This window comes from Micromys minutus (assembly GCF_963924665.1).
Source record: "Micromys minutus genome assembly, chromosome: 16".
Taxonomy (NCBI): domain Eukaryota; kingdom Metazoa; phylum Chordata; class Mammalia; order Rodentia; family Muridae; genus Micromys; species Micromys minutus.
In genome coordinates this window covers 19,979,247-19,993,188 of record NC_137985.1, presented here as the reverse complement: position 1 = coordinate 19,993,188, position 13,942 = coordinate 19,979,247, and the positions used below count along the sequence as shown (strand labels likewise).

General features: G+C 39.4%; 1 protein-coding gene across 1 annotated transcript in view; it reads right to left on the bottom strand.

The window, feature by feature from the left end:
* Positions 1-6,736: 6,736 nt before the first annotated feature.
* The window catches only part of NPSR1 (neuropeptide S receptor 1), a gene marked incomplete at both ends in the record, with an annotated part of 208,662 nt that continues 201,456 nt past the window's right edge, over positions 6,737-13,942 (bottom strand). The window contains 3 exons of the mRNA XM_080930423.1: positions 6,737-6,827; positions 7,610-7,790; positions 11,819-11,905. Coding sequence (XP_080786549.1) covers positions 6,737-6,827; positions 7,610-7,790; positions 11,819-11,905 — 359 coding nt within the window. The remainder of the gene's footprint in view (positions 6,828-7,609; positions 7,791-11,818; positions 11,906-13,942) is intronic.

Sequence of the window (13,942 nt, the reverse complement as noted above, 5' to 3'; positions counted from 1 at the left end):
CCTAAGGTGGTCTCTGTCTTGATCTTAAGATATTTCTTGAAGGCCACAAAAGAATGGATTCTGTTTTATGATCCAACTGTGTCTTTTTATTAGGGAACTGAGACCATTTATATTAAACATTATTGTTGAACAGTATATACTGATTCCTGTTGCTTTTATGGTATTTTAATGGCCCTCTGTTTTCTTCAGTTTTCTGTTGTCATTTACTTGTTTTCTGTGAATCTTGAGTATAGTATCTACCCTTCTCCTTAGACATTAGTGTCACTTCTAGTGTCCTCTGGCTTAGCATTCATAAATTCCTTGAATCTGACTTTATCCTGAAAATATTTCCTTTCTTGTTTGATCATCACAGATAGGTTTTCTGAGTATAGTAGTCTGGGCTCATATCTGTGCTTTTCGCACCTTGTAGAACAGTGGTTTTTAACTTGTGGGTCTCAACTCTTTGTGAGTGGGTCACGCAAGCCTTTCACAGGGGTTGCATAGCAGATATACTGATATCAGATATTTCTATGATAATTCATAGCAATAGCAAAATCAGAATTACAAAATAGCAATGAAAATAATTTTATGGTTGGGAGTCACCACAACATGAAGAACTGTGCTTAAAGGTCACAGCCTGGGAAGGGTGAGAAGCACAGTTGTAGAGAATGTGTTTCAGGTTTTCAGCCTTTCATCTTGTTCAGTGACAATCAACAGATAGGTCTGCCTTTATGCTTAACATGTTTTTGCTTTGTATGTTTCTATATCTTTTTTCTTCCCTATATTCATTGTTTTGACTATTATAATTATGTGCAGTATTTCTCTTCTAGTTTTATTTGGTGCTCTATACACCTCTTGAAACACGAGTGAACCTTCTTCCTTAGATTTGGATTTTTTTTCTGTAATATTGTTGTGCTTTTTAAGTTTTTCTTTTGAGCTGGAATCTTCTATAGTTTTAATTAGGTTTGCATTTTTAGAGCCGTTCAGTGTTTCTGAACTCTGAACATTTGGGATGGGGTTATCTGCTCTTTTCTTTATTTGCATGATAAACTTCATGTACTTGGTCTTCCAGACCTGATAGTCTCTCTTCTACTTATCCAGTCAAGAGTTGAGACTTTCTTCTAATTTTTAATTGGAATTTATGACCTTTTATTTAGAGTTTTATTTCATGTTGGCCTGTATTTAGAGATTTTTTAAAAAACTGGATTTTTTTTTTTTTTTTTTTTGGTGCCTTAAACTGTTTTCATTCAACTGTTGTGTTTTATTGTCTTCATTCTGGCATTTCCTCGCCACTCACTGATTTCTAAAGGTTATTCTTACTATTTTGAAATCATTGTCTTATATAGCTTGAGAGTCACTTTCTCTAGAAATGGTACCCTGTAAGACCTATGTTTCGGTGGAGACTTATTATCGTCATTATTTATGTCTGTGATTTGGAGATTAGATGTCAGCATCCGGTGATAGGTTGGTAGTAATGTATCTTGGTATGAAAATATTTTCTTTGTTTTTTTTTTCTTATTTCACTTTTGTTAAGTTAGTGTTCAGATTTGTTTTCTGTTACCCCCAGTTGTCAGTTTGAAGTCAATGTGCGCAGGTGTTGAACTTTAGTCTCTGAGCAAGTCACTGTTGATGTTTGAGTGAGGTATGAGAAGTAGTTGCAACTCAGTTCCAGTCACACGAAGTTTCTAAACCTTGGAGCAGACCTTCTGTAGAGCTAGACTATTTTTACAACCAGTCTTCAGGGGTCTAGCAAAGACACTATGGGCTCTGCTTTAGGTAGTGGGAACCAATATAGTTGGCAGTGTGATCTTGGAATCTCTACCTGGAGGGGGGCAGTTGGACATTGGGCTAAATTTTTCAGTGGAGTTGCTGGTATGAGTTTAGGCTCCATACATAGAGAGTGGAGGCTAGAGGCAGTTGTTAAATGATAGATAAAATATGCGTGGTACTCAAGCAGGCTACAAGGGGAATCTGGGTAAACAATGTGAGTTTAGGGTTCTGATATAGAATGGGTGGTTGGAAGAGTGGAAAAAGATATGAACAGAGTTGATCACATAAGTCCATCATGTAAAAAGTAGCCTTCAGCCATATGATGAGTGTGGTTAGGGAGGTCAATAGTATAGGCTTCCTGCCTAGAGATGATGGCCAAGTCGGTGATGTGAGTCTGTGGTCCCTACCTGAAGGGAAAGGGCTGGACAGATAACCTGACGGCAGGTACAGATATGTGGTCCTCAGGCAAGTGGAAGGGGTAGGCAGTGTATCCAGCATATTCTTGAGTTCTGCCTGCTGGTAATTAGTGGAATTAAGTGAGATAAAATTCTTCAGTATAGTTGTATAATTTGTATCCCATTGTCTCCTATTCCTGGTACTGTTCAAAGCATGCATCACAAGTCTGTGTTTTTAAAAGCAGAGAAATTCAGAATTATTTTTCATCTAATCCAACTAAAACACATTCTGAGGCCTCTCTGGTTGGCTCTGCCTATTGTTAGCTGTGATTTTGGTTTAGCCTATGAAAATGAAGTAGAATAGCTGTTTTTGAGTTGATGTTTCCATGGACCACCTGGTCTCATCTTTTTATTTTTAAATTTGTTGACTCCTGTCTTAGACATTTATTTTATTTTATGTTTTATTTTATTTTATTTTTTACAAAGAACAGATAATAGCATTAAATAACCCTCTTGTATGATAAATTTTAATTACTAATTGGAACATTTATTTTCATTTATTATAATAGCTAAATTTTGGTAAAAATTAATCATTTTCTTATGATTTTTTCTACCTGTCTCAGCTGTTCTACAATTTTCTTACTCTTGTCTTCTTTCACACTGTTTTTTTTTTCTTTTTGAAAAAAAGTCAACTAACAACTAACAGCTAATGATGAGCTAAATGGCAAAGCTTTAGAAGTCATAACTGGATTCTCTCTATTCATTATAGCCAAGATGTAGAATTAAATGATGTACTCATTGTTGTATAAATGTATAAAGAAGTTTTAGCTCCCTACACCTCAGTGCAAAATGAAGAAATCCTGTTATTAGCAGCAACATGGGAGAACGTAAAAACTATTGCATTAAGTGAAACAAGGCAGGTACAGTAAAACAAACATCTTGGGACCTCACTTGGAAAAGAAATTTTGGTCTGAAAGGCTAAGGTGGTGATGTAGGAAACACACACACACACACACACACACACATACACACACACACACACACACACACACACACACACACACACACACACACACACACACGGGGTGGGGAAGTCAGGGAGGTTGTCTCCTCCACTCTCTTCTTCCTGCTTTTTCTTCAGACAGGCCTGGCCTCCAGATCTATGCAGATGGGGATGGCCTTGAATCCTGATCTCTCTGTCTCTGTCTCCCAAATGCTGGGTTTGCACGTGTGTGCCACCGCATCCAGCCTTACCCTCTTTATTCTGGAAGTTGCATATTATTTTCATTCTTCTAGCAATTATCCTGAAAGTTTTGTATAAATTCTGGACATATCAATGGCTAATTCTAATCTGCATTCTATGTTCATTTAATGTAATTCAACGAACTTGAAACACTTCCATTACATTCAATCACTTTTAGATTCATATGCAGTACTGTTGGCATGTGGAGCTACCCCCATCCCCCACTCCCAGGTTCTTTCCTGGGAGTCTCTGAAAAGACTCCCACTCATTTAAACATTTTATAAGGATGGAATTGCATGTTTAAAATGTTAACTGGTCCAGCCCGGTTGAGGATAATGAATTCTTAAATGAGGCATGACTGTTTCATAGTTCTCCAAGAAAGAAAGTTGGCAGCTTGGTAAGGGCCACCTCCTTTTACAGGAATGAAGGTTGCCAGGTTTCAGGAACAGAACGGCATACATAATGAGCTATATTCAAATGATAAATGAAACACAAGAAAACACAAGACCAGACTCAGGCTGCCAGATGTGTGGCTTCCTTAAAATATCAACCAGCACTCAAGACTAGAAGCACTTTATTTCCTCATAAAAATATTGTTTTGTTTGTCTGTTTCCTCATCAGATTAAGCCCTACATTTTTTTCTTAAATCCATACTGTGAATGTAGAAGTAAGAAACAAGGACATTTCCGAATACCTCTATGCAGAGCTGTCTCACCGAAGCTGGAAAGAATGCATACAATCTATGTCGAATTAGTTCAAAAGTACATTGTTCTCATAATCATTGCAGTGGAAAGTCATTAAAAAGGTATTAACATTTTGGGGTAGGAGCGGGGTGGCCTATGGGAGCTGTTGCTTGATGAAATTAAATCTCAATTAAATAGTGTTGTAAATATGGCCTGAAAGAAGAGAATCTTCTGCTATTCATATTGAATTTAGTTCAGTAAAGCAGAGATATTTTCTGTAGTATGACTAAATATATTAAACACATTTTCCCCATTTCCCTAACTTTTGCCTGTCCTTGAAGCTGTATAATAATGTGCTCACACATTTCTTAATATCTTGGTGTGGAAGGTAGACACATTTTTTTTTACATACCACCTTGCTGTCATTTTTGGTCCCATCGGAGCATCAGGGGCTACAGATAGCAACACTGTGGTTCATATTATAATTTTCTATCACACTGTTTCCTGGTTGGGATGCTATATAAGTTTCTGAGTTCATATGGTATGGAGAAAATTTATACCACCAAAAGCCATGACTCAACTTTGACTCACTAAAGTGTTAGTCTTCAAAGGGAAGAATTCTAGCAGCACTCTCTGCAACTCTAATTTAATCCATTACAGTTTCTAAACCTCAGCATCCTCTGCTCCACTATTATTTTGTCCTCATGTTAGAGATAGACTAGTGATGCCCAGAGACACAGCATGACTCATCCAGGGTCTTAGGACTAATGACTGCCATGTTTAAACCGTGTTTCCCAAGTTTAGAAAACAGGGCTGGTGAAGATTTCAAACTTTAACTCAGTACAAAGCTGTTTCTGCATAGATGGCACCTTCATACAGCAATCTGTCCCATTACCTATTGATCTCCAGGCTCCTATGAGGATGAGAGCCACAGGCTCCTGACAGCTACCTTCACAGTCTGTAGAAGGCAAAATACTTCACTGTACTCTCTTTTAATTATAAGAATTGATCAATATAAGTAGGCATGTGACAGCTCCAGAGATTGAAAGCATCTATCAGGGCCTTGGCCTTGTGTTTTGCTAGCTAAGACTCCCACCAGATTCTACTTGCTAATTGTCTACGTAGGCAGCTATTTTAGTAACAGTTCTGCGAGCCTTCTGTGGCACTCGGTTTAAAGAGAAATGTTGAGAAGTACTTCTCAGCCACTCAGTGCTTCTGCTTGCTCAAGTTTATATGATTGGATGAAGAAGAAAGTAGTTTTCAAAACTGTGTGTGAGCAGAAAGGTAGACTGTTCTGTCTTCTCGAATGTAGGGAATAATAACTGAGAGACAGTTGGTACAGTGGCTAATTTCTGCCTAAAGAGTTGCTTCCCCTAATGTCAGATGGAATTGAATAGAAATTTATGGGAAAATTGCCACCATGACCTTAAGCAGGCAGTCTTTGAGCTGATAGGATAATGAGGAATAGGGTGCTTTTTAAAATAGACTGAACATGTTAACGACTCAACCAGCAGTCAGCCAAAAGGACAAGAAAAGGTTTCAACTCTGGAAGGGAGAATTTTGCCAAGGAGATTTCAATGTCAAAGACTGTATGAGAAGCTAAAAATAGGATGTTCACGTGCGTCACAGGGCTGTGGGTGGAGATGTGCACACAGTCAAATGATGCCATTTCTACTTCTGGCAAAACCTGAAGAAAAAAAATGACTAGAAAACATTTAGTCATATTTCATTTGAATTATACTTATAAATACTAAATTGCAGGCTTATCAAAATAAGTCCCAGCAGCACTTGCTTTCAGAGGTGCCAGACAGACAAAGGCTACAAGCTTGCGAGAACATCATATTGGAAAAGCCAGGAAGCTGAGCTTCTAACTGAAGAGGATTCTGAGAGTAAAATTGGGTAAGCATGTCCCTGAGGTATGTGGAATGAACTCAGGTTGGCTTGAATGTTGACACATGAAAGGGAAGAACCTCTACAGAGCCCAAAGCACTGTGAGTCCAAGGTCTCCGCTCGGTCTCTGGAGTTATGGTCAGGGTCTTTCACTGTTTGGTGTGATCCTTCTTCTAGGTGAGAATGTGCCTGCATAGTGTTCCTGTTTTGCAGGAAACTGGACTGTCCTTTACACAAATCACAATGCTAGGGAGCGTGTTCCTGCTGACATCTCCTCCTGCACACGGAGATGTATAAAATAGCAGGGTCTGAACATGAATTTCCTGGCATTTTAGGGGCAAACATCTCATCTATACCCACTCAACTTCCAATAGAAGACATGAAAAGACATCTAACCTTCATTAAGTCTCCCGTTTAGTTTGAAAATTGTAATCAGATGACTCAAGGATAGCCCTCCACTATCCCTTGCCTGTGTCATCAGTTCAGAAGGACACAGGGCCACTGCTGGTACAGTTGCTGGGCTGTGTGAAGAAGAGCTGGGAGACATTAGAAAGAGAAAAGTGTCTTTCCAAGCTGACACAAAGGTGTTGAGACTGTGTTGGCTAGTACACAAATTGCAGGGGGCACGCCCTCACGAGAAAGTTTGCCTCATATGTCTGCTAGGTGATGCAGGAGTCAAGGGGAGGAACAGGCTCAGGACTCATGCACATACACTAAGTGGTAGTGAAGATCCAGGAGAGCTGACTGAGCTCAGCCTAGCACTATTGCCTCGGGGTTTAGATGAATTCCGGCTTGGAGAGGATCTGCATCTCATGCCTCTCGCTTCTCTCTCGGTAGGTCATTCTTGAATCCTGGGATCTTTGCACCCTAGAGAAAGTCAGAATAAAGAAATGAAGGAAAATGGTTTACCCTAATGAAAAGACGGCATACATGTTAAGAGATGAGAGTTAAGAAAGGTCATTACAGATTAGATTCTTGTTATACTAGACATTTTTCTCCACCACTTGCCATTACAGCCCAGTGGACAGTGACATCTTCTACAAAGAACTAGGTTCTGCCTTATCCCTACTTTTCACACACAGAAAAGGAAGTATATAGATGTTCACAGATTCTCTCTTTGCATAAAGAAGCAGGATTTGAACCTCAGCCACTGCCATTAAGCAAAGCCTTAAACCTCTTACTCTCTGTGCCATGATTTTCTCCTTACTCCTTATGAGTTTACTTCAGACCCGATGAGAACAGACAGAAAAAAAATCAGCAAAGTGACTGGTAATCAGGCTATTGAATTTCACCTGTGCTACTAACAATCACTATGACATCAAGACAGTCACTCAGACTTGTTAGCCTTACTGTGTAAAAATTTACCTAGGAAGTAGTGAACATGTCCCATATCACATTCCCAGTAGGTTTATAGTGAAGTGATTTCTGTGGAGAAGCTTTAAAACCAAGGTTTTCCACATATGCAGCACTGCCATGCCCAGAACATGGATTTGAATTCATCAAACTACTGGGGACTTCCTAACTTTTAAGCACCTTATTGTGACGTGGGGGTTCTGTAGCCCACTGTTGAGCTTGGGGAATAAAATGAGAACCAGGGTCTAGATATGAAAACTGCTGGTGTGTCTGGCACCAGCAAGGACACAACTTACTTGCAGGGGGAGCAGAGGGAGCTGCTGAAGATGCAGTAGATGAGAGGGTTAATGGCACTGTTCAAGGCAGGCAGGTTCTGAATTATCACAGAGGCATAGAAACGTTCCTTTGTGTCTGGAAGGAGGTTAAAGTTGTCTAACATGTCGAAGAGGAAGTATGGGCTCCAGCAGCAGATGAAAGCTGAGGAGAAGAAAGCCATTAGCACCATTGTGGCTTCACCAGAAGCATCGCTTTTCATTAGCTGTGACTGGGATTTTAACTGGGATGTTCTTTGACATTAGAGATCTCTCAGATATATTGGCCTTGGGTGTGCTATTATGAACAGTTGTGTGTGTTAACGTGACTGACATGTTTGCTTAAACCTGTGTATTAGTATTCATGTATCCTGGAGACAACATTCCTACGTTGAGATTTTCTAGCTCCGCTGTAACTGGAAAGAAAGCTCTGACTTCTTTTTCTGGCATGGTTGTTGTAGAAAGTTTAGGATCTGATAGGTGTAACCAGGGTCTCCCACTTATCACAGTGATGAAGAAAAATAAGCAAGACCCTTTAGGGATCCCTGAGGCAGACAGAACAGTATGAAATCTGACCAAACATTGATCACTAGTTCTAGGAAATACAGCAGGTTAAAGTTTTCTTAAAATTTTAAAGCATGGGCCATAATAAGGTCATTATAATCTCAAGATTTTTCTATGTTTAAGTTAACCTCTACAGAACATTCCCACCCAATACATTTGTCCAAGTCAACTGTGTGCAATCCCAATGCATCAAAGGGCAAGAATGGAATATGGGAATATCAATTATGATGTTTTAGTTATATCCCATCTTAACAGGTCTCCAGGATGCCCAGACATTTGGTTAAATGTCAGTCTAGGTATGTCTGTGAGGATGTTTCTGAGTGAGATTAATGTCTGCATCAGTAGAGTACATAAAACAGAATACCTTCCGCTGGTGAATGGGCCTCATCTAATCTATTGAAGGCGTAAGTGTAACAATAAGGACCTGTGAGGATTCACTCACTGATTGAGTCTTTGAACTGGAACAATGGCCTACACTTGGAGTTAAATAGAAACATACGGAGTCAGTTTTGTCCTCAAGCCTTTAGGTTCAGGCCTGAACTTATATTTACACTCGTGGGTTTCCTACCCCATCACAGAGCTGGAGGTTTCTTGGCGTTTATGATGCCATGAAGTGATTTCTTATAGAAATTAATCTGTCAATCTGTTTGTCTTTCTTTTCATCTGTCTGTCTTTCTGTCTGTATGTTTATCTATTTGCCATCTATCAATGGTCTATTGTTCTGTAATCTGTTTTTCTGTCACACACCATGCTATCATCTATTTATCTGCCATTTCTCTAGATAATTTAGGCAAATACAAAATCACATAGTTTTGAAATTTTGTACACAAACTTGTTGCCCTTCTCTCTTGTCACATGATTGCAATTTATCTCCCCAACCATCATTTCGTACCCTCAAAGTTTTTCCCAGAGTATTAGTTCAGCATGCATGGATATCTACATGCAGGACAACTATCTTCTGTTCTCATTGGATAGGAATTCTGGAACTTGATTCAGAATTTAGAAATCAGATATTAACTCTTGATTCCCCTCTCCCTACTCTATTGGTCCATGGTGCTGATATCTTAAATGGAAATCATTTAAAAACTAAGATCACTATCTTTCTGCATTATAGGTCATAATCCCATAGTTGGAATAGTTCTGGTGCACCAAGGTGCAACACTGCCCCTCTTTGTCTTCTTCTCTCTCTCAGTATATCTCTGTCTCTATTTCCATCTCTGTCTTTCTGTTTAACTCTGTCTCTTTGTCTCTATTTCAGTCTCTGTCTTTCTGTCTCTGTCTCTGTCTCTGTCTCTCTCTGTCTCTGTCTCTCTCTCTCTCTCTCTCTCTCTCTCTCTCTCTCTCTGTGTGTGTGTGTGTGTGTGTGTGTGTATGTGTGTGTGTTTGGCAGGAAGGTCAGTCCTCTTACATTTTAGAGGCAGCAGTTAAGACTCATATACATTTGGAATGGTCAACTTGGCATTTATGTAAAAGAAGATCTTGTTTATAATTTTCTTAGTTTCGAGATCTAACTATTTTTATAGGTACGCCTGAATATTTACAATAAAAAATTGAAGTTTTTAGAAATACAACTATGCTGTAGACAAAGAAAGATGAATTTGTATAGTTTGAAACTTACCATGGTTTGTTTGTTGACTCAGAACGTCAAGTTAGTGACAGCAAAACAGCTTACATTTGTGTATTTCCTTGAAAACATCTGTATTGGCTGTCACTTGTAGCTGTACAGGCATAGGCATCTGATTTCTTTATTACTTTTCTAGTGTAGTTGTGCCTATACCATTATATATAAAATTGATATTGGTCTTATACATTTTTAATTTTACTCTTATGGTAGACTAACCTTAAAAAACAAAAAAGATACTTATCATTTCAGGATGGTAACTTGGCATTACATAAATATTTGTTATAGATAGGGTACTTCATTCTGACAGCATGCTGCCCTGCCAATGGGTATCTTACCAGACTTTACATGGCTGTGAATATAATTTCTGATTAAACAGGAATACATCAGCTTGAAAATGCATGTTTAAGCATTTATTTCCTTTCTCATCTTTCAGACAATGGGCATCTGTGATTGTGGTGTGAGAAAGGGAATCTGTGATGTTCTCCAGAAGTCTCTGAAAGAATTCTTTGAGCCCTGGTGAGCTGTGGATACCTTGGCAGCTCCTCTTTGCAGTGTTGATGTGTGCTTATATTCTGCTGGCTGAGTCAGGCATGCTGTATGTGGTCTATTCCACATTTTATGTTTTAGAAAAGGGAAATGAGCTCTTCTGGTGATTTGGCATACAGTTAATTCATTGTTGGAGCTTCTAAAGGCTTCTAAAGAAGCAGAGATAAGGTATATCAGCTAAATTAAAGTGAAACAACATTATTTTCCTTTAGTATATCCACATTCATTTATTTATATTTTTATTGAGTCAAACATTAACTCAGTCATATATATGTTACCAAACTTTGGGCTTTGGAGATAGCATGTATGACTCAAGGGCAAGTCATGGCTTTCATAAATTTATATTTGTATCATGAGAAGTAGACTTAATAAAGAAATTATGTTTGCTTATATACAAAGTCAGAATTTAAATCTGTATGTTAATATACATCTTAATAAAACTATATCTATGAATGTGTATCATGTCAGATACAAATAGAAACCAGCAAGAATCACCAACATGGGATAAAACTAGAGTAATTATTTTTTATTTAAAGAAATGTGCCAGAGAAGCTGGAAGAGGTGTCATTGTTGGGGAACAAAACAACAGAAGTAGGCCATGAATCTGTCTGAATGTTTGAGGCAGACAGGAGTGCAAACTGATTTCATGAATCCTACATGTAGAAAGAAAGTGCTGAAGACAAGTAGAATGAGGTACTTTGGTGGTTGGAATATGCTTGGCCCATGGGAAATGGCGCTATTTAATAGGTGTGGCCTCATTGGAGAAGGTGTGGCTGTGTTAGAAGAAGTGTGTCACTGTGGAGCTGGGGCTTTGACATCTCATATATATGTTCAAGTCTGGCCAGTGTGATACACAGTCCCCTTCTGCTGGCCATGGATCAAGATGTAGAATTTTCAGCCTTCCAGCACCATGCCTGTCTGCCATGCTTCCTGCCATGATAATAATTAACTGAATCTATGAAACTGTAAGTCAACCTCAATTAGTTTTCCTTTGTAAGAGTTGCCATGGTCATGGTGTCTCTTCCCAGCAATAGATACCCTAACTAAGACAGGGGCATAAACTGTGGACATAAATGGAAAATATTATTGACTCTGAAATTAAATATCAAGAAGAAAGAGAGTACATGCCTACTTCTTTTTCCTGGGAAGACAATGCCTTAAATAAAGCAAGTGAGCGGGGAATGACTTGTATATAAATTCTTGGTAGTTGGTTTCTAATCAGATTGTCTCCAAGTGATCCAGATCGTGAATTGGTGGACAACTCGATTCACAAAGAGAAGGATTAAGAGCCAAATATTGGCTTTCGCAGCTGCTAGACACACTGGCGAATCCCATACCTTTCTTTCTAATGAAAGATAAATGTGCTTAAAACCCATTCCTTCCCTGCATGTCCTGTTCATCGCCAGCTTGCTTTTAGCAAGTTTATGAGGTTTGATAACATGAAGAAGGACATTGCTTACCAAGGATTATGACGATGCTGTACTTGATGGCCTTGATTTTTGCCTTTGAGATGAGCCCTCGGTTGTAGCTGCAGCATAGTTTTCCATCTGTAGACAGAAAGGTGGATGATGAAGTGGATATCACCGTTTTTGTCCTGAGGAACACTAAGGACACTCAGACCTGCATTTGTCCTGCTCCCCTGAGGCCGTCTTAGACAAAGAGAGCTCAGTGGTGGCTGGTGAGAGCTACTCAGTTTGGAACCCAATGCAAATGCCTACATTGTCTTAGAAAGTGAGGTCAGACTACCTGAATCAGCTATAGCTGACATTAGATCACAAAGCTGCAAGGAGTGGATCTGCTCTCGGGCCTGAGCTGTGCTGAGAAACCCATGAAGTCACTTCAGCTACATTCTAGAACGGATACTCCAGATCAACTCACTGATCTTATTCAGAAACTCTGTAAAAGTCCAAGCCACAAGAAAGAACCGCAGCTGAGCCCGCACGTAAACTTTAATCACATGCAACTGAAAACAAGATATTCAAGGGATGAATTTGAGAATCTGCGGAGAGGGGCTTTTTCATCATTGAAGTCTGTGTATTGAAGGATTAAGAAATGCTTGTTAAATAAACCAACAAATATTTCTTACAGTTGGGATGTAGTGATTAAAAAATAAGGTTGATTAAGATTTGCAGAAAGAGTGCAATGGCTCTTAATGACATGGGTGCGGTTGAGTTAGGGATATGGAACTTTGGCGACAGGATCACTTACCTGAAGGAATCGTTACTCTCAGACCTTCCCATCTCATAGGACATTTAAACTTTGTACACACTTACCACATAAGTATGGCCAAGATACTTGCCCCACTCTTTACCAGGTTCTGTGGAACTGGAGCTAGTTCCAGGAAGCACAGTTGGAGAGGTATCTCAGTAAAAGAGTTGGCCGTTCATCAGAGAGGCCAACTGCACATCCCAGCTGTCCTCATTCATTTGCACTGGGAATTTATCTTACTCTTGGTGGAAACTGGCTAGAAATTTACCTGTGTACTAAGTATGCATTATCACTCCCAATACCATCTAGCTGGGTCCACCAAACAAGGCATATCTGACTGTAGCTATAGACAGAATAAAAAGGCTCAGGTAGAGCTCTTTTTCTTGTTTTCCATATACTTTCCTTTAAGCAAGAAATATGCCACTCTCCACAAGGCTGGGTGAGATGAGAGAGACACACACAGCACAGCCAGGGACAGAGGTCAGAGCCATTTCCTGCCCATTCTGTCTCAGTAGTTGTGCTGGGAAGCTGCAAGAGAGGTACAGAGGTCATCATGTAAAGCCCAATGAGGTGAGAGGAATTCCAAAAGTAAAGAGGCAAGTATGGACATGGGGCTGGGTAAGCCAGAAGATGTGGCACAGAGCAAGGATGAGGAGGATGTGCTTGTTTGAAGCATAGCGATTCATCTTGTTTTGATGTTGCCTAGGATTGTCTGACATTTGAGGTGGAGGGAACCACTGGGGACAAACAAGAAGACCTCAGATGTCCTTTTGAGGGTACTGGGGTTCTCCAGACAGCAGTTTGCTGAATGTTTCTAATTTTTTTTTTTTACAGTGTGACTATTTTTTCATTGGAAGTGGATAAGCTATTATTAATGAATGGGCTTCATAGCTATAACTTTTCTTATTCTTATTATTCTGAGCAGTTTTCAGAATCACAAAAACTTAGCAGTGTAAGAGGACAGGTGTTCCAGAATTTTCCCATACCCATTGTTCGTAAGTGGCATGATTTGCCCTGCAAGGGCTAGGGAAATTTCTAGATGTATTTTGGGTTTCCATAAGTCTTAGTGTGCAAGGATGAAAAGTACTACTCTACTGTACGGAAGCCAGAGAGTGTATTGGACATCCTATAAAACCCAGAGGAAAGTGATCCCATAAAGATGTAACAGTTTCATAAATGCATACAGAGCTCAGGCACAGATCTGAGCAAGCCCTTCAACTGTACTAGTGACTAGATGTTTGGGATACTTGCCTAAAGTTCCCAGCCTTGGTTTCCTAGTTTGTAAAAGACAGTGTAGCTTATTGAGTTACTAGGAAGATAAAACAAAAATCTATTTCAGGTGTGAAGATCTGTGCTGACATGTCAGTCACCTTGCC